Source organism: Rhyacophila brunnea, unplaced genomic scaffold (assembly GCF_057557595.1).
Source record: "Rhyacophila brunnea isolate RB1 unplaced genomic scaffold, BYU_Rbru_1.0 scaffold_15, whole genome shotgun sequence".
NCBI classification, from domain to species: Eukaryota; Metazoa; Arthropoda; class Insecta; order Trichoptera; family Rhyacophilidae; genus Rhyacophila; species Rhyacophila brunnea.
The window spans coordinates 5,285,557-5,312,751 of NW_028232806.1; the positions used below are offsets into that span (position 1 = coordinate 5,285,557).

The 27,195-nt window shown below is 34.7% G+C and overlaps 1 protein-coding gene across 3 annotated transcripts; it reads right to left on the bottom strand.

Annotated features, from left to right (window-relative positions):
- Positions 1–360: 360 nt before the first annotated feature.
- On the bottom strand, positions 361–26,631 carry LOC147074836 (putative ATP-dependent RNA helicase TDRD12). 3 transcript variants are annotated; one of them, XM_085943328.1, is made up of 5 exons: positions 26,410–26,631; positions 26,177–26,282; positions 20,142–20,424; positions 7,329–7,870; positions 361–5,976 (listed from the first exon to the last, which is right to left on the bottom strand). In XM_085943328.1, the coding sequence occupies exons 2-5, from the start codon at positions 26,184–26,186 to the stop codon at positions 482–484; spliced, it is 6,330 nt and encodes a 2,109-aa protein (XP_085799454.1). In that variant the 5' UTR covers positions 26,187–26,282; positions 26,410–26,631; the 3' UTR covers positions 361–481. The 3 variants fall into 3 exon arrangements, with proteins under 3 accessions (XP_085799454.1, XP_085799453.1, XP_085799455.1); XM_085943327.1 differs by lacking the exon at positions 26,177–26,282; XM_085943329.1 differs by lacking the exons at positions 20,142–20,424; positions 26,177–26,282; positions 26,410–26,631 and adding an exon at positions 18,751–18,937.
- Positions 26,632–27,195: the final 564 nt, after the last annotated feature.

Genomic DNA, 27,195 nt, shown 5'->3' on the forward strand with positions numbered 1-27,195 from the left:
TAACTTCTAAAGTCAATTTACTCAACTTAGTCACAAAGCCTAGTATTACACATGTGATTTTTTAAACTATACGTCATAATATTGTCATTGTTCACCGAAATATGTAATTAACATATCAATATGATATAAAACATCATACCGCCATAGTTCAAGTGAAAGTCACAATCTGGAAAAACGGCAGTTAAATAATATATGAATGGATTAAGAAAAAAACTACCGTTCAAACAGGGATATTGAGCTAGACCAATTAGAGAGCAACAGTGCAAGAATCATGATTTTTCATACACATTAAAACAATAAAATTTCTGATAATTCTAGTGACTTGCCTAAACACTAACATGCTATATAGCACATAAAAAAAGACAGTTCTTATGAATCCAGCCTAAAAAACTGTCAGTATCCCTAATAATGTTTAACAAAAATTTATTTTCCACTGTTACAACACTGAATTCTCACACAAAAACAGCTGTTTGTAATGAGATTACTCTAAGTGAAAATTTAAAGGGTCGGCAAGAACTTTTGGGTCAGGACAAACGTCCTGAAGCTCAAAAGGCATCACCTCCTGCTGCTTTCTCTTTATCTTGGCCGCATACAAATCATTGTTAACGACCTCTTCGTCACTATCTTCTTCTACATCCATTTCTATTCTATGCACCCGCTGAATCATGTCTAGTTGAGCTTCCATCAGTGACTTTTCCCGTTCCTTCGTCTCTTCCAACTCTTCGTCGGAACATTCGGTGATATGGTCCGGATCGTACGAGGCCCAGCTGAGCTTCGCGATGGTGCAGTTCATCAACTGCAACCAACTGACCGGCCGCAGTTTGAACAATCTGACTCGTATATAGCTACCGACGTTCTGATGGCTGCAATTCTTCTTGCTAACATAACTATACAATTCCAATCTGAACTGGTAATTAACATCATCAAGGATGGTCTCAAATGTTACCAATTTGTCATCGATATCCAATGTGTATTTTTGGACGCCTATTAATTTAATTTTTAAAATAACCTCAGTTTCTGTCTGGTGCCATAAAACACGCGGGACTCTACTCTGCACTTCATTTTGTGTCAATGTCAACTCTTGACTCGGTTTAATTATGGTGTTTGTAATTTTATTAGACACTGGCTCATGTCTTTTAGAAGTCCACACAGGTTTCTCTTCATTACTACATGTATCGTCGACAGTTTTCTTGGATGCCAACACAACCGGTTTGTCTTCTTTACTATCTACAGTAGTAACTGTCAAATCAGGAACATCAGTAATTTCTGTGATAGTGACGTTTTTTTGTGATGCGTTAGAACCATCGAAATCCTCTTCAATTTTCGGCAGTAATTTAGAGACCGAGTTTTTTAACATAACGTTTTCATAGTCTTCTTTGTCAAACTGGACATCCCAAGCATCAACGTCCAATACGTCAAAATTGTTGAGGCCACTTTTGACTTTGCCCGCTTTATATGGAATCAATTCAGAATTATTTTCAGCATCACTGAGATCCGAAAAACTGGATAAACTCGTCGAATGAGCACAGTTTATATTATTTTTAAGAATGAAATCGGGAATCGAACCTGACGCATTCGACACGGTATCGAAATCATCATCTAAAACATTCTTCATGTACTGCGAATTTAACCACTCCCTAAAATCATCTTTATCCTTTTCGACCAGACTCGATTCACCATCAACATTAACCGCCAAATCTTTCGCCAACAGTGCATTATTTATTAAATCTATACTATTACTGTCATACAGTAGCAATGCATACTTTTTACCGAGTGTCTTATCAGCAATTTCTTTCATATAGTATCTGGCGTAAAACAATTTCAAGTCTTCCGAATTCATCTCTTTGAAGCTTAAATCATACAGCAGATCGCCGGACGCATCGTTCCAAGTGTCTCCTGTAGGTTTCACTCCAAAAAGCCGACATTCGACAGCTAAAAATGGCAATCGCGTAATAAACTCAGGCGATATCGGACACAGATCTTTATAATCTACAAGTCTTGAGTCGCCAAAATCAACGAAGAAACATTCGTAATAATTTTGACTACCAGAAAGTGTATCTTTCGATTTGTCATCGGTTTCCTTGGCGTCAATCTTTTGGATTCTGGCTCTGTATAAAATTTCATCGTCAGGAAATCTCGCCAGACAGTACGCGCCGACCTCGAATGTCCATTCAGCCTTTTTTTTTTTAGGTATAAAAGCGTTTTTTCTGTTCTCAACGTAGACTTGTATATCTGCTGTCAACCTATCCAAGAAATCTTGCTGTTTTACTTCTCGAATGTAGAATTGATCCGGTGCGACAGTGGAGCATATATAAACCGAATGGTATTCGTTATCATTCAAGTGCGCCCATTGCGGTTCAGGCAGCACGGATTTCTTAACAACTACACTACTTACATTTTTTTTGTTCGTCGGATATTTATAATCGAATTTATCACAGAAACGGCGGAGTAGTTCGAGGTGACAAGGATTCTCACCTACTAATTTTTTAGAAATCAAATGCTCGCAATAGTTTATTTTAACTTCAATAATATTATCGACATTCACTTTCTGACAACACTGGATAGTTTGAACGAATAACGTGTTACCGATAGCCAATACTATATTGGCTCTATTAAAAAGTTTATTACTTCTATCAGTCAGTATTGTTTTGGCTTCACTCACCGAATTGTAACTCCAATCCACACTATCAGCGTTCGGCTTTAAACCGGTAATTCTAATCCGAACGACCGACGATACGATATTTTTCAAATGGTCAGGTAAATAATAAAGTTCGTAAGCTTTCGCCTCGGTTATAATTTCTGACTCCAGCAGATTAATGAGTATGGTATCCGGGCCGCCCGTGCGATTAGTCGTGCATATCTTAACGACCTTACACCTTTCGTATGTGACGCTGTTTGCCACTTTGATGGCGGCGATATCGTTCTCTTCTACGTGGCCGTGTGCGCGCACATTGCTCTCGACGTTGAAATACGCTGTCATCTTGAAAGCGATCTCCACGTGTCTGTGATCGTACTTTTCAACGACACCATCCAAAGATGTGCTCTCTATCAACTGCACGGACAGAAGATCCGGTCTGTGAATCGCGAGAACCTTAAAAACGACCTTACCGGAAGACGGAATCCATTTCTCTGGCACGTCTCTGTCGATTATAGAATGCCTAAAACTGCAGAATGCTAAATTGGTGCATTTTCCATAGCTCAATAATTCATCACAAATATTTATTCCTTTGTTTGCACGTTTTTTGTCTTGGGAACTGAATATCTCATCGGCTAGTGTTTTGATATCTACAGGAATATCGTTGCCACATCTATGGATGAAATCTAGCAATTTCGGCAGCTGGTCTACGTTTTCTTCATCAACGAATATGTCAACTCTCAACGATGGTTTCAAAGGGTTTTGCAAAAACATATTGTCATAAGAATTGGTCATCGTAACGAACCGCATATTGAAGATGGAAAACCTGTTCGGTAATGAATAATTAATCAGCCAGGTAGCATTCATGACATTTACGTAAGAGAGGTTCATGTCACAGCACACCAATACTTGCTGTGTTTCCCAAACTCTTTGCGCACTCTGCACATCTTCAATTGTACTGAAACTGTTCAAATACATGATTGAATAGTGCATAGACTTAAGTTTTTCATATATTTCAAGCACTTCCTCGTTATTAATGCAGACTATGACCAGCTTCCATGAAATTCCAGCTCGTTTCTTCAACAGATCGATCAGACGTTGCAATTTATCATCTTGGAGTAGCATCTCCACGAACAATTCTGCTTTTGAATACAGAACGCACTCCTGGAAAGCACTGATGCACACGATGGGGATATTGAAATCTTTTACTAGAGGTCTGAATTGTTCCATCCATTTTTTAGCAGTCAGCGCAACTTGAAAGCGGAGACTTTTATCGGTGCAGCAGGCGGAATATATCTTATCAATGTCGTCGTTACACTGAGAATATGTTACGTCAGCATCGTCAAATACGAGCATTTTCAACCGCGACAAGTCTAACAGGGGCAATTTACCCCTGAAGAACTCCAAAAATGCTGCAGACGTCATTACGAGGATGTCGCAACCCTCGTAAACTTTTAACAGGGTATACTTTCCCGTGCTGCAGACGCGTAACACCTTCAAGTGTACTCCGTTGACTTTGGCGCCTCGCAAAAGTTCTTGACACATCGAGAAATTGGAATGAGTTGTTTTAGCGTCGGGGGTAATTATCAGGCCGATCGGGCCACGGGAGTCCTTGACATCTTCGAAATCGGTAATCGAGCTGCAAAATGGCGCCAGTATCCCCAGTGTCTTCCCACTATGCGCTGGACCAATGACAACGACACTGTGTCCTCGCATCATAGCTGGCCACACTGCTGTCTGCAACCGGTTTGGCTTTACAACATTCATCGCTGAGAGGATGGTTCTTATCCGATGCGGGAATGATGTTTTTGTCATGCTCGACCACAAACTGATGTTTACGCTCTGCGAATGCATCATCACTTTGGGCTCTATGATACTTTCCATCAATCTCATGCCTGACAGTCCCCGGGTCGAATCGTCTCTCAAGGCATTCATCGTCATCGAACCATCAAATGCGGGACTGACCACTCCGGTCTCTTCCGAACGACCCTCTGTCAACTCTCTCCACGCCGTTGGAACAACATCTGGCTCGGATGTGGTTATAACTTCCTCAGATATTTTTATGACATCCCTGACAATTTCTTCAACATCAGCCTGCGCCTGCCACTCCATCCCGTCTGTACTGATTGTTTTTTCGACTGCAGTAATTCTATCATCTTTCGCTTCTTTCGGAGAGCTGGTACAATTCACCATTCTGACAAAACTTAAATCAATATCACTGACGTCTTCGTTAATACTGGTAATTCTGGCGCGAGTCTGTGTGGCACTCCAGAGATTGCACGTTGATTTAGGATTCAACAGTAAATGATTTGTCATGAGAGATCCCATTCCACTCAAGCCGGATTCAAAACTACCGACCGAACGATTATGCGACGAACTGTCCTGATCGAAGCTGTCTTCGTCGACGATATCAGGATCATTTTCTTCATCAGAAAATGTGGTCTTTAAAATGACAAACTTTCTTACAGGGGATATTATATTGCTATCGTCAATCTCTTCACCTCTCTCGACTACTTCAAGAACTGAATCTGAAGATTTTTCACTCTCCGTTTTGTTCAATTTCGACTGATCGCAAGAATTATCCGGTATTTCAGTGGTTCTATCGGCCATTCCGAGCAGCCTCTTCATTTCGGCGGCCTGCTTTTTGATGTCGTCTTTATCCTGGTGTTTTACCCAGTGAGAAGCCAATTCTTGAGGTTTACTGAGATAAGACTTCAAAGAAAGACTCCCAAAAATTGCTTCGGGTGAGCTACTACTTTCAAATAACTTATCCACTGAATGACTGTCAGTCTTTTCACCACTTTTACTGCTTTGAGACTTTTGTCCATATCTGTCTTCATACTGATGATCAACAAAACTTTCTTCGAAGCTGTGTTTTGTTGTATCAACACCAAAACTATTCAAGGGAACAACAGTGGAAGCTGACTGCGTAACTTCTATTTTATCATTTGTATAATGCACATTTTGTTGCTTGGTCTTCGCAACGGCACTAACAATACTTTCATCGCTTCTGCCAGATTTCAAAGCGTTCTGATAGGAAGACTCCACATCAGATGCTGTGAAGTCTCCATTAACTGGTAAAGACTCTGATGACTTATTCTTTGAAGTAGATTGAACTGCATGCGCTGAATCTTCAGATCTGTCAGTGATAGTCATGGATTCATTTAGAGTTACATCAGTAGAATTTATGAAGGATTTGGATGCATTTTCAGGTGTGCTTATCGTGTGAACACCTTTTTCATTTGGTGTCCCACCTTTTTTCTTAATCACTTGCCCTCCAATGGGCATTCCAGCTGGATATACAGTATATTTTTCGCAGACCACTTCAGTATCGTCAGAACCTACAAAACAATAAAAGACAACTCAATTAACACCCAAATTAAAACTTCCAATTTATTGACTAAAATTTTTTTGAAAATCATGAATTCGATTCTCAGGAATTGGAGATTAATTATTGACTCCTCGAGCTTCACAAGAATTTTATTGCGACATATTATTAGGTGAGGGCCGGATAACCTGGTGATTTTGTGTAGTCTCCATGAAGGGCGAAGCAGAGGAACAGCGTCGCTGTGCTGGAGCGACCAAGTAAAGGAGCTTACTGGTGGAAACTGAGAGAAGGTGGAAGCGATAGGGGTTGAGAGCAGCGGCAGTTTCTCCAACATCATGCATGCTGTGCTCTCCATTTTCTAGGTAAATAGCTTTAGGTACCTATAATTTTTTTCAAAAGCATCTCAGTTTAGTTTCTATACGCCACTGATATAATATATATATTAAGGTAGAATGCGCAGATGAATCCGTGGGTGAAAGCCAAAGTGCTTGCGGGCGCACCTGTGTCCGCGGGCACATGGTAGGGAATCCTTGTTTTAAGGATTGTTACATTCTGATGAAATGACTGCCTCTTGTTTCATGGAAAATCACCACTATCTGGTAGGAATAATACATCAACAACGGACGATAGTGTACGATGTGTTATAGAGTCTAGAACGATTTGGCGACGGGACAACTGGGTGCCACACAATCAAATGAAATTCGAAAATAAATATACGTTTGTGAATTATAGGTACTTTGAAAATATATATTTAATACTATTATTTATATTTAAATTACTATATTAATATTTACTACTGAGAGAGTGAGAATTTAAATATGCACACGTAAATAATGATTTCATTATTCATATGTTTAAGTTCCGACTAGAAGAGAGTTCTTTTATTTTTATTCTCAATCCGCAATAAAAAACATTATTTTAAGAGCAAAATGAAAAAAAACTATAAGTAGTAGGTAGATAGAAACTGAATTCCTTGTCTACTTACTACAGTACAACCTCGTTAATAAGAACACGGATAATTCGAAATTCCCCGTAATTCGAAATTTTCACAAAAAAAGTCACTTGAACATTATTTTCATATAAAACCATACCTTTAATTCGAAATGATTTCAGAGTCATCGTAAACGAAATTAATGAAAAACAAAAGACATCTTTTTTTTTCAAATTTTAATATTTTCCCCCCATACATTTCATATTTCGCAATTCGAATTTTTTTTCGATTTTCAGTTACGTGGAATTAGTATTAACGAGGTTTTACTGTAATTCGTAATGAACGTCTACTAATTTCTTTTGACAGTGCGGCGCCCAATTGTCCCATTCCCTGTGTTATGTATGTAAAAAATAAAGTGTATATATTCCACATACCTATACATTCCAATTCATTTACATTTACAGTTCTTTCAGTTGCCATTTTTTTCTTCTCTTTCGCCATCATCCTTTGAAGGAGTGCATACTCCCGACCGCAATTAGTCATATACAGATCGTCACTGTCGCATCCAAGATTCCAATCTTCTTCCCTCTCCATCAGCGTGCGATTGATTTCCTCCATTGGCACGCCGCAATGTCTCAACTGAAGTTGGATCATCGCCTTCGTGTCGAGCACTTGTTGTTCTCTGCTTTTAACAGTCCATGGCACACTCATCTGCTGTCGTCGAAATTCAACATAGGAACTGATTTTAAATTTCGGCACTTCATTTTTTATCATACAGACGATTTCCGATATCTCATCCGTGTTTATCATTCTAGGCAATCTGTCTGCTTTTCGGTACCTGTCAAATTGTGTATAGCTTCTGTAAGCTAGACGCTGATTGTAGAGCAATTTGGACACGCGCGTGCGAACACCGTTCTTGTAGACGTACAGTTCGCCATACATGCAAACCGGTGAGATGCCATCTATTGAGTATTGCCTGAAATACAAAATAAAGACATTATTTAACTCATTTAGCGCTTTTTTTTATTTAGCGTCAACGCGACTGGCCATTAGATACTATTAGCATGATAATTAAATGTGGTAATTAATTAGTAATTAACTGGTCAGCAATGAATGTGTTAAGGCTATACTTCAGCTGAGGCATGGTCTAAAAAGATCGTTAATAGTATATTCATTGACATGTTTTCTTTTTCAAGTACATGTGGAACGATTTTTAGTCATCTTTACACGATTTAAGAATATATTCCTCCGACGCCATCACAAAACAAATTGACGTGCTCACACCTTGACTGTCAGTCTCCGATTGGCGACGACTGCGAAATTTCATTCCACCTACTGTTGAAAATTATTTGCCGTTTCACTTATGTATGCTCTTAACAGATACCTAATACTTTTTTGTATATTTCTAGATTAAGCGAAGTCTTCGTAAAATTGAGAAATTGAAAACTTCTATCCACCCTATCAAAATACCCACGATGGCTGCGGGGCTTAAGCGTCGGCCTATAACGCCGTGGGTCCCAGGTTCGAATCCTGGGTCTGGTAAGTAAACATACTATTTTTAATTTATGTATAAGTCAGAGTATGGACCTAATAGGTTAAGCAAGTGGCTGACATCCATTTCTCGTAAAAACAAAATCTGTTGGTACAAACCTCCACTCTATTGAGGCCCATATAATCTTATTAAAATCGGCAAGGTCGAAAAAAAAATATGTCTTCTTTTCAAAGAATTTGGATTTAGATAGAGTATAATATGCATTTCATATTAGAAATTTTGCAGTACATTTTCCGAATCAAATGATTATACGTCATGTAGTATTTGTAACAAGTTCATTATTTTCTTCTTCTATTGGCAGCCCCAAAACAAAATGGTGACTGGCATTTTGGTGTGAAGTTTCGTCATGACTTGGACTTCCTAATAATAATTAATTGGGAAACCAGCATACGCTTCACATATAATTATAGTTTTAAATATAAAATCTAAAGTCACCTTTTATGCTGAAATTTATGTGGTATCTTTGTGTATTGTAATTTTCAATATGTAAATTGGTTTTAAACAATTATAGTGTTTTTAACTTTCTTCTCATAAATATGGATTGGAGGATTGCGTCCCCTGGTAAATAACGTGGACTAAGGATCGTAAGTCTACTACCATTTATGGTACACATGTTTTTATTTACGTGATTCTCTTAAAACGGAGCCATACCGCCTGAGTGTGGTGTTCTTTATGTTTTGCCAATGAGCTAGGCCTTATATTTATTCTTATCTATAATAACTTAAATGATATTTAACAGTCTGTTGCTATTTTACATGACCTATGTGCGCATTTCTCAGTGTTTTATGTGATTATTAATCTTAAAAATAATGTTAACTCTATTGCTATCAGCTGCCTACATAAAATTGGCGAGGAAATCTTTCCACAGATATTTATAGCTGAGTTTTAAATTTATGATGGGAGTCAATTTTGTATTCTATGTACAAAAATAAAGTCGGTCACTAATGGGTTAAACCCTTTGAAAACCAAGCCATAATAGATAATAGGCAAAAAATATGCAATAAAATCATACATAACTTTGGATATTTTATAGATATAATAATATTTTTTATCTATTATAGTTTGGTTAGGCAGGGCTTAATGAATTTTAAAAAATGAACCAATAATGATATGTGTAATATGTATTCTTAATCCAACGAAAACAAATAAGTATGAATGAAATAGTGTGCACTATTTTCTCGCATCGCCCAAAATATACCAAAAATATTATGGTTTGGTAAGGCAGGGTTTAATTGATCTTCAAAAACTAACCAACACTATCTATAAATTATAGTCTTAGTTCAATAAATACAAATATATGTATGACTAACAAAGTTTAATGTGTATTATATATGGGGGATCTAAACAGTCTACCGTCACCCTTCGCCACTGGTATAACGTTTCATAGTTAAGTTAGTATAGTGAAGTCCGGTTCTGTGCCAAAGCGAACATCTTCGTACAGTGCCGGCCATACAAAGAACGCAAACTTATTCACCTGTCTTTGAAGACAGAATGCCAGTCTCGGGTGTTTGTTATGAATAATTTAAAATTCGGAAGAATATTGGTCCAATGAGACATTTAGCATATGATTGGTAAGTGTTTATGATAAACTTTCAATATCGATACCCTAGTTCTATAAGGAAACAACTCAAAAATCCTTGTTCTGAGTAAATCGCATTTGAAGTTTTGCATCAAATGGTTCCTTTAATTCCGAAGATTTTTTTGGTGAAAGCATTATTAAATAGTGATAGATATAACAATGTAATTTATTATGGTTTTATTTTTTCATCATATTATTAATAATTGATGCAAGAATAAATTAATATTAAACAAAAACTAACGACTATTCGACTTGTTTCCGGTGACGACAAATAAATACTCTGCATTCATAGTTCTATAAGGCATGGTTTCCCAAACTATGGGTCGCGAGCGAATATTGAGTGGGCCCTCGCCACTGTATACATTTTTTGTGCGCTATATATGGCAGAACGACGTGCATGAAGATATCTTGTTCTGCAAGCCAATAAGTCGTGGAAAAGCTGAGGTAATTTTCAATATAATTGACTCCCATATAAAAGAAAAAGATTTACAGTGGAAGAACTGTGTCGGTATATGCACTGACGGTGCGCAGGCTATGTGCGGGAAAAGTAGCAGTGTGGTTACGAGAGTTCTTGAATAAAGTCCCTGTGCATTGTGGACATACTGTAGCATTCATAGAGAAGCACTGGTTTCCAAAGCATTGCCCGATGATTTCAAAACAGTACTTGATACAGCTGTGAAAATTGTAAATTATAATAAAACAAAACCCTAACAAGCCCGCCTATTTCAAAAACTAGTGAAGAAATGGGTAGCCGCCATACATTTCTTCTTCTGCATACAGAAGTTCGCTGGTTATCCAGGGGAAAAGTACTGACATGATTAGTGGAATTGCGTAATGAAATTACAATTAGCTTGGAAGGAAAAACTGAATAGGTATATTAAACATCTACTGGACGAAGAATTCATTCTCAAGCTCACTTATTTGGCGGATATTTTTTGAAATTAAACGAACCTAATTTGTATTTGCAGGGATCAAACGGATCAGACATTTTTTGCAGTTCACGATAAAATTCGAGCGTTCATGAAAAAGCTTATATTGTGGAAAACTTGTATTGAGAATGGCAAGTATGATTGTTTCGAAACACTTGAAAATGTTATTATTGAAAACCAAGTGCAGCCTAAGATGAACGTACGAACGAACGATGAACGTCTGAAATTCCAAGTCATTTATCACTGTTAATAAATAACTTTGACGACTATTTTGTGGAAGAGATGAAAAAGTTTAATTCATTGCGTTGGATTTGTAACCCATTTCAAGACGACTTACCAACTAGTATGTCAACAAAAGCAAGTGAAGAACTCATTGATTTATCAGAAAATTCGTCACTGAAAAATAGTTTCAATCGTAAACAGTTAACGAAATTCTGGCTCTCAGTTGCTGATAATTATCCTTGCCTGTTCGATGAAGCTATGAAAGTCCTCCTCCTCTCTACTACCTCATATCTATGTGAGGTCGGATTTTCGTGCGATTAAAAGTAGCTAAAGTTGAAGTTGATGCTAAAACTGTAATGAAGAAAAATAAGAAACAAATACATCCTTTCCATTGAAATAACTTTGTAAAAAAACCTTGCAGGTGTAGTTATTTAAGTAATATTTTTTTTTTATTTAAGTTGTGTTTCTTATTTCAACAGTTTTTCATTCATATTGGTAACACTTATAATTTTTTTTTTAATTTCAATTAGAACAAATAAGACAGCATAGTTCCACGACTCGCCACTAGGGAATCTGAGCATTACCAATATTCATGCCCTCTTTTCTCTAAAACAGCTAAGAGGTGGGTCCCAAGATTGGAAATTTTTGTTAGGTGGGTCGGAGCCCAGTCAACTTTGGGAACCACTGCTATAAGGAAACAAATCAAATGGTTCCTTATAGAAATATGTTTGCCTGCACAAACTTGTTTGAATGCTGCTTGTCTATGGAAACATTTCACATGCGGCAACTCATTTGACGTTTTACCGCCATTTACCGCGTTCGTCGTCCGCTATTTCGTTCTTAAAATAACACAAAATACCGAAAATGAGTGGGAGAGCAAACATTATCATGGAATTGGCATTAAATAAATCCCGTGGGATGAATAATTCCGATGGATCTGGTGAGTTAAATTGATATTACTAGTGGTGTGAAACCTAAAAATATTAACCTCAAAATGTAAATTTGACATTGTTTTCGTTGTATGACTTCTGTAATTTTGTAATTATTAAACATTATACTACCCAGTAAGCTTTGTCAATGATACTATTAAGGTGATTGATGTCTGGATTATTATTATAAGAACAATTTTACCTACTTAAATAGCCCCCTTATTATCTTTATCCCGTGTTATAGTATGTGGTATGTGTTTGTACAGCAACATCTATATTGACTGTTCCAGAAGATGTGTTATTGATACCTGAGAAGTTGGATACTATCGTGAGTAATAATGATACAAGCTGCCTTGATGTTTCCAACACAGTTGAAGAAATAAGCTCCAGCTGTCATGTACCTCTTTCTCTTTGTAAGTAGCATCCCATTGTAAACTATCCGTATTGTAATGTAATACAGTTTTGGCTTATATATTCGGTATTAAAGGATACTATGGTTGATTCATGTTTCAGATTCACCCGTAATTGCTTGTGACAAACAGATTTTACCCGCACTGATCGATAACGGTACGGTGTTTAATGACGATGATAATATTATTGCAGCGGAAACTACGTCAAGCTATTCACGTCCTGGTAAGTTATTTATCGAAATCCCTGCGTTATTAATTTATTTCTTAGCTGTTCTTTCTATGACATGTTTAATCACCAAATTGTTTATTAATTTTACAGAATCACCATTAACGGAAGATCAAATTGAAGTGACGGACGAAATGTTGATGATTCCCGGTATAGAATTGATCATGGATACCAGCTTCAATGTATCAAACACGGAGGTTTACCATGATAATTTTATTGGTGAGTTATGCTATTCATGTATTGGCTATTACTTGATATTTATATTGTTTTATTTAATAAACTAATAATTTCAATATTCTTCTAGTGCTTCCGTCGACTTCTGAAGAGCAGGCAATTTGCAGCGATGTAATAATAGAGGAAATTATTGAAAATTATGGAAACAAGAAAATTGTACTTAAGCGCCTGCGGAATGAAGAGAGCTGGGCAAAAAATATATATAAGAAAGATTACAATGCCGGAAAGCAATATGTTAGGGCTTCTGGGGCGGTCGGCAGTGCCAAAATAGTAAAAGAACCATGCGTATCATGTCGATACAAATACACTGAAAAGATCTCAGAAGATCAAAGAACTTGTATTTTTGAAAGTTTTTGGAACAACGGTGATGTCACTGGACGCCGTGAATTTGTTTTACGACAAATGTCTAAAACAACACCCCAATATCGATATCCGGTGCACGGTTCGAGTCGTGCAGAAAATCACTCGTATAGTTTCCAAGTGGGACAGGAATCTATACGAGTGTGCAGGAAATTTTTCACTTCTACACTGGACGACATAAGTGAAAAATTTATTTTCACTACTGTGAAAAAACAAACACCGGAAGGTTTTCTAAAACCCAAAAAAAAGGAAAACATTCATTGAAAAATCAAGTACCCCAATCAATGAAAGATGACATAATAGAGCACATAAATTCATTTGCACGGGTTGAGTCGCACTATTGCAGAAAGCGCACAAAAAAAGAATATATTGATGGTTCTTTAAATATTTCCATGATGCACAGACTTTATATACTGTACGACAACATTATTTAGGCAACAACAGGAAGTCGCTCTTATCGCGTATAGAATATTTCACAGTGTTGTCATTTTTTGAGAAAACATATCCCGCGAAATTAGGTTTTAAGTTTATATCAATTCTATTCTCAGTAAGTTTATAAGTACATTAATTTATAAGTCTAATTATTGTTCAATAAATATCAATAGAATTTTTTTTTCAAATAATTTCACCTCTTAATTATTACTATTATATTAGGTTAATTATTACAGCGTAATTATTGAATTTGGAAGGAAATGTATCATTGAACCCACATTAACTGATAATATTGCTGCAGGTATTTATTAATTAAATAACTAGAACACAAATTATGAGTAAAAAAGTAGAAGTGAAAGATATAACATATTCAATATTATATTGATGACCCAATCACATGTTTTATAATTTACAAATGATGTCCTACTTATCGGTTTAAAAATTAGGAAAAAATAGGACAATGCATTAACTAACTAATGATCATTTATACTTAATTATTATACGTCTAAAAATATTAACCCTTTCCCGGCGACCGTATTCCAGTAGGATACAGCTAGTACGTAACACATGGGCGACCGTATAGCAGTCAGATACGCAAACCTTGACCTGTGGATAACGCAAGAAATATTTTTCATGCGGCATTGAGAATTTTATTAAAAAATAGCCCGATCCATCCGCCTACTTCCACCTATATAACTTTGTCAAAAATATGTTGTTTTAATTTCATAAACATCGATCTTTCGAACCCTCTCGATCTATTGAGATTCGCCGGTACGATTGCATCAGTTCAAATCTACGCGGTATTTTTTAGCGCCTGCGCACTAGGTATACAAAATATTTTCATTCGAGTTTGAGTGTGCGCCGAGTGATTTATCGTGTCAAGTTGAATATTCACCGCGATCTTTACAACACCATGTTTGCGGGAATAAAATACAACCAAAAAAACGAACCTGTGTCGTCAAAATATTTATAAATATGTACTTGAACTTGTGTTCTGGATTATGTCATTTATTTTTATTACTCATGGTCATGTCGTCATGTGTCACCCCAATTGTTTGAAAGTCATAAATCGAGCTCATTATTGAAAGTCGTAAATATGTCGTAAAGATACGTCCACACGGAATGAAAAAATATAATATATTATTATATTTTAGTTAGGACGATTGCGAGTTTTACCAATAAATTACAGGAAGGAATATATAAAACGTAAAAATAAACGTAAGTATAAAAAAAAACACACGGGTATACAACATAATATAAAATGTAAATCATGGAATATTGACTTTTCAACTGTATTACATATTATCTTTGTATGCAATTTAATGTTTATGAAATTTTAAAACCTCACGCAATAAATGTTTTTATAGCACTTTTACAAGCACGCAGCAGATTTTACAAAATAAATATTGTTTTTTTTTATAAAACATAAAACGACAATCACTAACATAACACAATGCTCAATAAAACTGAAAAGTTTAATCTAGTAAAAATCCAAATTACACTAAAAAAAGAACATAAGAAATTATTACAATATTTCCACCACTGTGGACTCAACTTTACGCGACCCATAAAACTTGTAATAATATGCGACACAATAAAAGCTATTATTTTCAATATTTTTAACGGCATTTTTAAGTGTTTCTAACATGACTAAAATAAAATTAGTGTCAGTGATTTATTTCTTTTCATAGGCGCACAATCTCAATGACGCGTTTTTACGTCACAAACATGGCTGCGTATTTTTTCGGTACAAGGGACTATGGACGATTTTATTCAAGCATTCACAGCTAAATTCAACAATCGATTCTATTTTTTAGTGTGGCACTTCGAACCTTATGTATCTAGGCATGATAACAGTAATACCAGCTATTTTTAATTGCCGTATTTATCATAATATAGCGAAGCATAGCATTTAGAAAAATGATACCGCAGAGAGAGCCCCTTTCATATTGAAACTGACGCGGCGGCCGGGTTAATAAAATAGATTACGATACACATAACTTTATAATATACAAACATAATTTCCAGTATTTGGGGAAATATTTCTAGTATTACAACACTGAATTTTGACATACCTGACATGACAGGAACCCATAAAATGGGCTTGTTGAAAGTATTGTATAGGCTCACCTTTTAAATACGACTCTTTTTCTTCTTCGCAATAAATCAAAAGTTTACTGATAATAATTCGAACATCATTTCGTATTGTGTTAGACATCTTTTGAATATAAAAAGCTTCAAATTACGTAAATTGATAGATGCGTCCAATACGAAGTGTCAAAAATGTAATGAAAAATTTGGGGGCGTTCCTAATTTGAAACCGGAAGTTCGATTAGCTGTACGTAGTTCACAGATTTGCCACGTAGCCAAGATGAAGTTGCCGGACAATAGACATCTGCACTGGAAAACAAGCCAGCAGCAAAATTTTATATTTATCACAAATTATTCACGACTGAGTTTAATATTTCTTTCTTTAAACCAAAGAAAGATGCCTGCACACTGTGCACATCGTTCAAAATCCTTTCCAAAGATGAGCAAGCTGCCAAAGCTGAAATATTAAAACAGCATGATGCTGAAAAAGGGTTGTGTCGGCTGGAGAAAGAGCGGGATACAGCCTTGGCTGCAACATCTGTAGACACAGAAGTGAGCTGTTTTGATTTGCAGGCAGTTCTTTCAACGCCCACAGGTAATGTATCGGAGCTGTATTGTAAACGCAAGCTGTCGCTGTATAATTTCACCGTTTTTAATTTGATTAAAAAAACTGGCTACTGCTTCACATGGCATGAAGGGATAGCGAAGAGAGGAGCTATCAACATTGGGAGCTGTATATATCTATATTTAAAAAAATATTGTCATAGTAAAAAGACAGTGATGTTATACAGTGACAATTGCGTAGCGCAAAACAAAAATAAATATTTAATGTCTCTATACTTGCATTGTTCAGAGACATTAAATATTGAAGAAATAATTCATAAATATTTTATAGTTGGGCATGGGCAAAATGAAAACGATAGTGTTCATGCATGTATTGAACGTGAAAAAACATGTGTGCTCAAAACGAAGGATAATGTCATTGCCGTTCCTTGTCAGTGGACTGCTATTATGCAATCTGCAAAAGAAAATGGCCAGCGTACACTGTCAAGGAAATGGCAAATGACGAATTCGTCGATATAAAAAAATTATGCATGGATACTGGCAAAAACTTTTCTATAAATATCGATAACGAAAAAGTTATTTGGAATGATGTAAAAATGGTAAAATTACAAAAGACCACGCCATACATGATCCATTACAAAAATAGTTATGGCGATGAGAGCTTTAAGAGCATTGATGTTCGTCGACTGATGAGAGGAACCCCCCATGTACCAGTCCTTAACAAGGCATATACATCGTGCCCAAAAATATCAGCCGCAAAAAAGAAGGACTTAATTGCATTATGCGATAGCAATGTCATTCCTAGGGTCCATTGGGATTTTTATAAAAATCCACAGGCAGATTGATACACTTAAATAGTTACACTTAAAAATCTTTGACGGTTATTGATATTTTCTTATTTGTTTTTGTATTAATCTTTTGTTCTATCATTCCTCTTGTATATTTTTATATTATGCTCTGAAAATCACCAGTATGGAGGTGTATTTTATCTTTATTTAACTGCATCTAAATCTTATATATTATATTTTATGATTTATTGTTCATCGTGTACATTAATTTTATTATTTGGTTAAGTAAACTTGACCTGGAATGAAAATTAAACCTAAATATTTTTTATTATGTGATGCATTTACTTTTAATCATTAAAACATTATAATAATGTTTAATAATAGCCGGCATCTCTTAGATTATCTCATTTTTTTTCTTTATATTTAGTTAGGTCTTTGTATATAGAATCTAATCTGACATCGACACATACTGCAGACAATTATTTTAAAAACCTAAATAATGGTTTTATATCATTTTATGCTTCTGTAAATACTACATTTTCTTGTTGAGTTATGTCATTAATGATTCTATATCATTTTATGCTTCTGTAAATACTAAATTTTCTTGTCGATTTATGTCTTTAATGATTCTATATCATTTTATGCTCCTGTAAATAATACATATTTTTGTTATGTTTTTAACAATTCTATATCATTTTATACTTCTGTAAATACTACATTTTCTTGTCGATGTATGTCATTAATGATTCTATATCATTTTATGCTTCTGTAAATACTACATTTTTTGTCGATTTATGTCTTTAATAATTCTATAATATCATTCTATGCTTCTGTAAATAATACATTTTTTTGTTGAGTTATGTCTGTAACGATTCTATATCTATATCGATTCTATATCATTTTATGCTTCTGTAAATACTACATTTTCTTGTTGAGTTATGTCTTTAACGATTCTATATCATTTTATGCTTTTGTAAATATTTAATTTTCTTGTCCTTTCTGGTTTGTTATTTATCTTATACATATATTATAGTCTAGCGAGAACAAAGTTTAAATTGTCAAATGTAAATTGAACCTCAATATGTTTCAGTATTATGTTATTTATATTACAGTTATTCTCACCGAGAAGAAGAAAATAACAATTATTATCGACAAAAATATTTTTATAATTCTTATGTCACTTTTATTGTTTACTAAACATTGTTAAAATAAACATCATCATGTCCCGAATACCAGTTTTTTATTTATTTTTATTCACATACCAAAAAGAAGGTTCCTCTTACATAGTAGTAATGTCATAATACACTAACAAAATATGATTCGTCTTTGATTCCAATGAGCGATGAATTCACATTTGGGTTTTTTTTTTCAATAAAAATGTTCACACACATACCTACTTGAAACTTGAAACTCAAGGAAATTTAATAGCTGATCTATTTTCTCACATTTTCCATGAAAAAATGGCTCATTAAAAATCTGTTGGTCACTTATGCTTAGTGGCGCTGGCCATCATATCGAAAGAAAAAGTATTGATACTTACATGTACATGTATGTACCATTGCCCTCAAAAGGGGGGGGCTGACAGGGCTCTAGCCTGGGGGCCCGGCGTGGTGAGTCGACCAGATAAGTAAGATGAACACACATCACAAATTTGCTCTAACAGTAAAAAAGTCGCCTGCGGCGCTATTTTCCTTCTGTAATGTTATATTTTAAAGTATGTGGTAATGCTATCCAATTTTTAATTGTGTGTCGGTACTCGATAACTATAATTCAAGTGTATTTAAGGACTATAAATACATTAAATATCCATAATTTTACTGTAAACACCATTTGGAAAGCGCTACTATAAAGCTTCATAATGCCTTTAACCTTAGTGATAGGTAGGGGAGCACGAAAAATATCCTAGCCTGGGGGCCCGCTTCATTATGTGGGAGCCATGGCATGCACCTATCCAATATTATCAAAAATGAAGATTGTCTGCAAGGGATATTTATCGGTATCGGTAGGTATCTAAACCATCAGTACTTTTTAAGGCTACTTCTACTTTCTACTTGGTGTGCTGAGGATAGAGCACTTAGTCTATCAGAATATTCTATTAAAGTAAGTAAGTAAATTGTTACCATGTAATGAGTGTAGAAATTCTCAAAATTTCAAGTATATTTCTGTTTTAAATCATTAATTTACTTCTCATTCGATAGAATAATGTTAATTTAAATTATTTAAGACTACAATGAATTAGTTATATACAAAAAAATAGCCTCATAGTTTTTGAATAATAATTGTGTTAATGAATAGACTGTCACTGGTTTGATCTTTTTGACTTGTTTCCTTATAGAACTATGACAAGCTCAATGTGGTTCAATTTTTTTAGTTCAATAAGGAACCTAGTAAAATGTTTCCTTATAGAACTATGAACATGTAGAATACAAAGAAATTCCATATGGAATTATTTGCTTTTACTAATTGTTGGGATTTAAAAAAAAAATTTTTTTAATTGAATTATGTAGCTGCCATGATTCTGTATCAAATGGCACTATTAACTCGACAACTGCAAAATTTTGAGTTGTTTCCTTATAAAACTAGGGTATTGATATATTAAAAAAAAAAAGGTTTTTTTTTGCTAAAAAATTCGCGGCATCTCACTTGCCGTCATACAAAACCTCACGGCACAGATCAGGTTCAGAACCACAAAATTGAGGTTCTACTATGCGTTATACGCAAGAAACACGGCTTCATTTCGCCAAACAATACCCATTCTCTTTATATTATTACTCTGAGCTTTCAACTGACGATATGTCAAAAATAGACGTGAAATATTTGACAGGTAACACAAATGATAGGACTGTGAAATTCATACCACAAGTTGGATAATCTTGTATTCTTGTTCCAACCAATTTACCTTTTTATAAGATAAAAAATGAAAACACTCACGTATCGATGATTTCTTTGGGGGCAAACACAATGCCATCTTTTGCATCCTTTATATAATTCCTAAACCATAGACGGGATGTGGGCGTCCAAAATTTGGCCTTGTGAATTGTTAACTCATCCTTCTGAGGTGTATATTGCGATCTTACTGGAAATGCTCCATAAATCCCCGCTCTGATGACAGGATTTCCGGCATAAGGAGTGTCTTCTGTCAACACCTGGTGAATCCAAAAATCCTGGGGGTTTAAGATTCCCACCACCCGAACAGGGAATTCATCAGGCGGATCTGAAATGAAATTATTTTGTTATTTCCATACAGTTTATAAAGGAACCTGTATAGGCACATAGGAAATAAGTTTAAGTAAGTAAGTTCCCTGTAAGCTTCATTGTTATGCTTGACTCGTCCATCCTGCTGTATACATGGCGCAGCCATCTATAGTGTCCCAATTTGATGGAATGTATGTGCGGGGTAATCGGATAAAACAGAACGGTGACAAAACAGAACATGACAAAACATAACAGTGACAAAACAGAACCAGGAGAAAAATAAAATTCATTTTTGTGGAATCTACTTATTAACCACTTGTCTGTATATCCCGAGTGTGACTCGGGCACACGTTTTCTTCGCACACCTACATTCCATTCGGGAAGATCGTATTTCAACTTGTCACACAGTTTATTATTTGTTTTGACTGGTATTTGAGTGATATATGAGAATACCATATACGGCGAATAAAGAAAGGCCTACTAGACGTGCAAAGTATGCTGCTCACATATGAATGATAACGACAAACAAATACGGAATGAGACGAGATTGTGATGTAGGGTTGTGTATTGAATTTTTCAAAATTTACCATACCAAAAAGACTTTATTTCCGTAAAATTTAAAACATAAACCTACATATCTGTTGTGATAAAAAGTAAAAAAACATGTAAACAATTTATAATAAAACGTTAAAAGAAAATTTGACATTTTTCATAAAATTTTAAATATTGTAAAAAAGTGTGTTTTTAACAATTCTATATCATTTTATGCTTCTGTAAATACTACATTTTCTTGTTGATGTATGTCTTTAATGATTCTATATCATTTTATGCTTCTGTAAATACTAAATTTTCTTGTCGATTTATGTCTTTAATGATTCTATATCATTTTATGTTCCTGTAAATAATACATATTTTTGTTATGTTTTTAACAATTCTATATCATTTTATGCTTCTGTAAATACTACATTTTCTTGTTGATGTATGTCTTTAATGATTCTATATCATTTTATGCTTCTGTAAATATGTGATGTGAGATTGTGATGTAGGGTTGTGTATTGAATTTTTCAAAATTTACCATACCAAAAAGACTTTATTTCCGTAAAATTTAAAACATAAACCTACATATCTGTTGTGATAAAAAGTAAAAAAACATGTAAACAATTTATAATAAAACGTTAAAAGAAAATTTGACATTTTTCATAAAATTTTAAATATTGTAAAAAAGTAAAACAAAGGTAAGAATAAAATTTTTAATAAATTGTTTATAAAATGTTTAAAAAAATATCTGACAATTTTTAGACACTCTTTCTCACCAAAATATAACTGGGAAGTGGTTAATGAAATACTTTTAAAGTTTATAAACGAAATATACATAAATATTTAATATTTTAAAATTTTCCGATTTTGAGGTGAAATCATCAACTGTTTATTAGGTATACACCCGATCCTCTTTTTGCACGGGGGATACGTTCCAATGATTACTGTGCAAAACAAAATGGTGTAAAAAAACATGAGGTGCCCATACAAAAATGGTAGATAGGTTCCATTACAGTACGTTCACACGGCAGTCCGTCTTTGACGGATTGTAATTAATAACGATATGTCAATAACGAATATCATGTTCACACGGCGTTTTGTACCGGATCGTGATTCTATGAGATCCGTCAAGCATTCCGCCTCCACCCCACCCACGACAAAAGGTGAATCGCAAAAAAAACGAATGTAGTGTGAACTCATTCGTATATCTCTATATGTTTTCAACGACAGATCCGTCTTTTTATCCGCATCCGCATTCGTGATGTGTTGACAATGTATGTCGCGTTCAGACGGATATGTCATTTTTCACGATTCATAAAGCCGTAGGCGCATGTGAACTCGCTCATAGGAGTTCTTACGCCACTAAAAAAAAATAACGATTCATTATAAATCAGGATCCTGAAAAAAAGACGATACGTCACCGTGTGAACGGGCTGTTACTTAAAATCAACTCACAATATACGAAATTCTTGAACTCAAAAGTAAATCGAATTTATTTATTACTTAAACATAAAAATACATAGTTTTCGATTTAAATTACATTTACCACAGAGAAATATATTCATTCAGTGTCGCTACTTGACAATAAACGTGCCCGTTTACTGCTGTTTTTCGCTGGCAAAAAATCACTCTCATCGCTGGAAATATTTAGGCGGCTCTCATATCAAAACTCGCCTCGTTCGATGCAACCGAGTTCCAAGATTGTTGCACATGACGAACGCGCTCATCTACTAGCGACACAGCGTCTCGAAAAGTCAAAATAATAATATACTCCCAGCCAGACGCCATTACATTACATACAAAAATGTATGTTTTTATTTTTCCCCTGGCTGTTTTGTTTTGTCACCATTCTGTTTTGTCATAGAACCGGTGTGCGGGCTGCTGTACAAAGCGTAGAGCTTGTTATTGTACCGCCGCCCTGACTGTGTGTCATTGATGGATCCGTATATACCGCACAACACGCTCCTGTGAAATGAGCCCAGCACTGTTTTCATGTTTTTAGTCATGTACCAGATTACAAGCCATACTTAAAAATTGGTTCTTCAATTGAATTCTTAAAACGTATTATATTCGCTAAGGTTACATACGAGTACGAATTGGTGATAATAAAATGCCACTATTACTTAAAGGTAAAGATAGGGTTCTCAGACGTCCTCTTTTACCCGGGCAAGTCCTCTTTTTTTGAGGTCAGTGTCCTGTACCTACCATCTTTTCATCCTGGTCATCTTTTTTCGCTACGAACATTTTAGGCTCTTATTTTGTAGAATCAACTGTCAAATAATTTTTTCATTCATTTATTTGTATACCTACCTATTTACTAGCTTACTTAAGAGCATACTTCAGTGAAATGGAAAATAATTTTCAACTATAGGTGCGACGAAATTTTGGACTCGCTGGCAATCGGAGAGCGAAAGGCGAGCTGTGAACACGTCAATTTGTTTCGTGATGGCGACGGGGGTATTAATTATTAAATCGTGTAAAGATGACTAAAAAATGTCATCCATTTACTTGAAAAAGAAAACATGTCAATGAATATATTATTATTGTTACTAATAGAACAATAAACAGAACATTAAATGGACACATGTTGGATTTATATGACAAATTATATTTCGTTCGGCATGCGTCATTTGCACAATCCGCGCATCGCCTAGCCACGATCGTTTTAGACCCCAGTCCCAGTGCCCCAGCTGAGGTATAGCCTTAAGTTTTCCTTATACCTATATGTAAGCAATGGATATTTAGGGGAGAGGAAGGAAGGAGAGTTTATTTATCGTTACAAAAATAAATAAATACAATGATAAAGAAGACAGAGTACTGTTATAATCGCGGGTACGGATGTACTGATGAGAATGATGTTATTGAGAGTTAAATAGGACCGCGAGACTGGACTCGAGTGGAATGACGGTTGACTGTGTCGAGTGAACGGACTCGGGATGACTGACGAGTTATGAATTGTCCTTGCCATTTATACAAATGCAATCCATACGTTGCTGGAGACAATGCCACAATTAAATATATGAGGCGTCTAATTCCAAAAAGCGATAAGTCCACATTTGGTCAAAATCGAGAAAAAAATACGCACGTATTCTTTGTATAATTTTACACAATATGTATTGATTTATAAATTCCAAAACGCGACATAACTCTATGAAAAAAAATATTTTAAGTCTCGATTTATTATAAAAAGCGCCAAGTCCGTTTTTCATATTATTTAAAGCCAATAAGGGAACGTTCAATATTGAAAAGGGCGTCTCCCATGCTGTAGCATCTGTTAAACTTATGACAGTGCCACGGAAATATGTGCCGTATGCGGGATAAATTAAAAAGTGAAGTACAAGTAGCGCTAAGTCCAATTGAAGAGTGACATTCCAAACCGGCCTAAGTCTAAAAATCTGATTTTGAGATAATCATATTTTTGTGATTTGCAATTTACCTCTTAACTTTTCGGTACTATAATGTTTGGCAATTTTATAGAAAATTCAAAGACTCGAAAACATAGTATATAAATAACTTTAAAAAGTATAGTAAAACTCCAAAAAAATTCATTCAAAAACCGACTTTTTTTTCAAAATGGCCCTAAGTCTGTACTAAGTACAGTTTGGGACACAATAAAATAAAGTTTAGTGTCTTTTGTGTATACAATTATGATTGTGTAATAGAATGTGGTCATGGACAGTTCTGTTGGTATGATTAATGAATAAAAATTATATAAAATTTCTTTCACTTTGATGCATTTTTTGATAAAAAGGTAAACATTGTAACTTTTACAGCATAATAATATATTATATAATAATACTACAATGTAGGATCATTTTCAATAAAAAAATAGTTTACTGATGTGCACATGAACTTATAAAACACAAATTCTCTAATATTTCGTCTGACATTTCTAATCTGACGTGTTACAATATTATATTATGGCCGCTTGAAGCGTAAATGTAGCAAAAAGAGTTCAACTGCGCATGCGCATATATCCTTAGGCCAGTTTGGAAAGAATCAACCGTTACTTTAGTGCTGTTTTGAGAAAAAAAAAGGCAAATAATACTACAATGTAGGATCATTTTCAATAAAAATGTGCACATGAACTTATAAAACACAAATTCTCTAATATTTCGTCTGACATTTCTAATCTGACGTGTTACAATATTATATTATGGCCGCTTGAAGCGTAAATGTAGCAAAAAGAGTTCAACTGCGCATGCGCATATATCCTTAGGCCAGTTTGGAAAGAATCAACCGTTACCTTAGTGCTGTTTTGAGAAAAAAGGCACATTTCGACATCAAATTTAAGAGACTTAGGATTTTTTGTAAAATATAAGTTTTAGTGAGAATATAGATCTCAACACACTCTATCGGATTCCATCAAAACATGAAAATTTGTAATTTTGGACTAAGGCCGGTTTGGAATGTCACTCTTCAATTTTATTTTGCCTATATTTATTACATTTAAGAGTTTATCGGCTGAAACAAATTGCCATTTGATTCTAATTTCGATATAGAATACAACGCGGAAAAAAATCTCACGTTAAAACAAATAATTGAAGCTAGAAACATAAAAACGTTGTTTCCCGAAAATATTGAATTGTGGACTTGTCGCTTTTTGTAATTAGACGCCTCATATCATAATAGACACTGTTGATCTAGGTTATAATTGAGGAAACGCTGACAACTGAAGTGTGTCACACTTGTAATGCTGAGTGGTATAATTGCTATCGATTTTACTTTCAACTAATTGAATTTGTGTTTGACATCGTAAATGAATGAATCATTTGCTTTTTTTATATCTCTCACTTAAAAGTAGAAAATAAATAATATAATATTATCAAAGCATTGTGATATCTTATCATGTTTCTTAATTTCAATATTTACTTGATACTAATTACTGTTTGTTATGATCATTTTCATAATAATATGATCATGAGATACATGATTGGGTACAAGGGAAGCCGGCGACAAACACATTTTGAAAATAGCCGATATACTGGATTATTTGTTAGATTGAGATAGTTAAGGTTAGGTTATATTTTCATTCTTGAATTCATGAATTTTGCCAAAATCGGCGATGACAATTAGCGCGGTTCCCACCCGGCTTCCCCATGAACGACTTGTACCCATGATTGTAAAATTATTACATTTCGAGGAAAATTATCGAGATCTAGCCATTGGAATACCACGGGTTCAATTATAGTGGAAAAATACATCACAGAAACACACATAATTGAGAAAATCACCTGTATACATTGTGAGAACACCGACTACGTACGGAAATGGACAATGGCTACCACTGTAATATTATGTCCTCTTTTGATCCCTTTATGGAACTCTAGGTGAAGTGTCCTGTATATCGAATAAAAACTATTACATATCGAGCTAAATAGTACAAGAGAAGTTGTGTTAAATAATGTGGTATAATTATCATCTATATTAACGTTATATTGATGAATATTCTTTCCATACACCATACCTTCAGGATGATCCATTGTCGAGGTTATGAATAAAACAGAAGTTAATAATATTGAGTATAGAAAATTCAATTAGAATAATGTATGCCGCTGTAGATTAAAATTACTAATTATTGTTGACTGGATAATTGTAAATTATAATGCTGTCTACTGGCAAAAATCAAATTTTGTCAATCCGAAACAAGCACACCAAGCACATAATCACATCACAACACCACAGACTGTGATTATCTATTGTCTATGATTAAAAGTATGTTAGTCTATGATCTATGATGCGAATATTTCTATGTTATTATACGTAAATTATCTATGTGTTGCCATCTTTTTGTCACCAAATTAAAGTACCTACGCGGTTCTAGAAATTATCATATTTATTTCAGCAATAATTATTATAGTACGCGATGTCATAATATTCCGTTAAAAATTAATCGGTTTTTTGATACGAATAATTTGAGAAAGTATTATAAATTATGTATGTATATCCAATAGAAAAATAATTAAAAAATCTTTGTCTCATACTCCCGTGGTCACTCGAGTGACCTTTTTTTCAAATAAATTGTGTTATTTGTTGGAAATACTCTCTTCTATATTTGGTAGTCTATAATATAGGCATATTATGCCCCTCAATGCTAATACAGACCTACAAACTTATCTGAAGAATGTGATGAGGGAGCCACTGGCCGATTGGCTGCATAATAATATAAACTGCATTGACATGGGGTAGGAAGAAATAAAAGCAAACTCTTTCTCAGGGACTTCAGAGTTAAATTCGAATAACGAAAGGAGTT

Coding starts and splice junctions, on each gene's coding strand:
- LOC147074836 (XM_085943327.1), bottom strand. Junction 7,871..20,141: donor CCCAAAGAAATCATCGATAC/GTGAGTGTTTTC, acceptor TTTGTATTTCAG/GCAATACTCAATAGATGGCA. Junction 5,977..7,328: donor AAATGAATTGGAATGTATAG/GTATGTGGAATA, acceptor ATTGTTTTGTAG/GTTCTGACGATACTGAAGTG.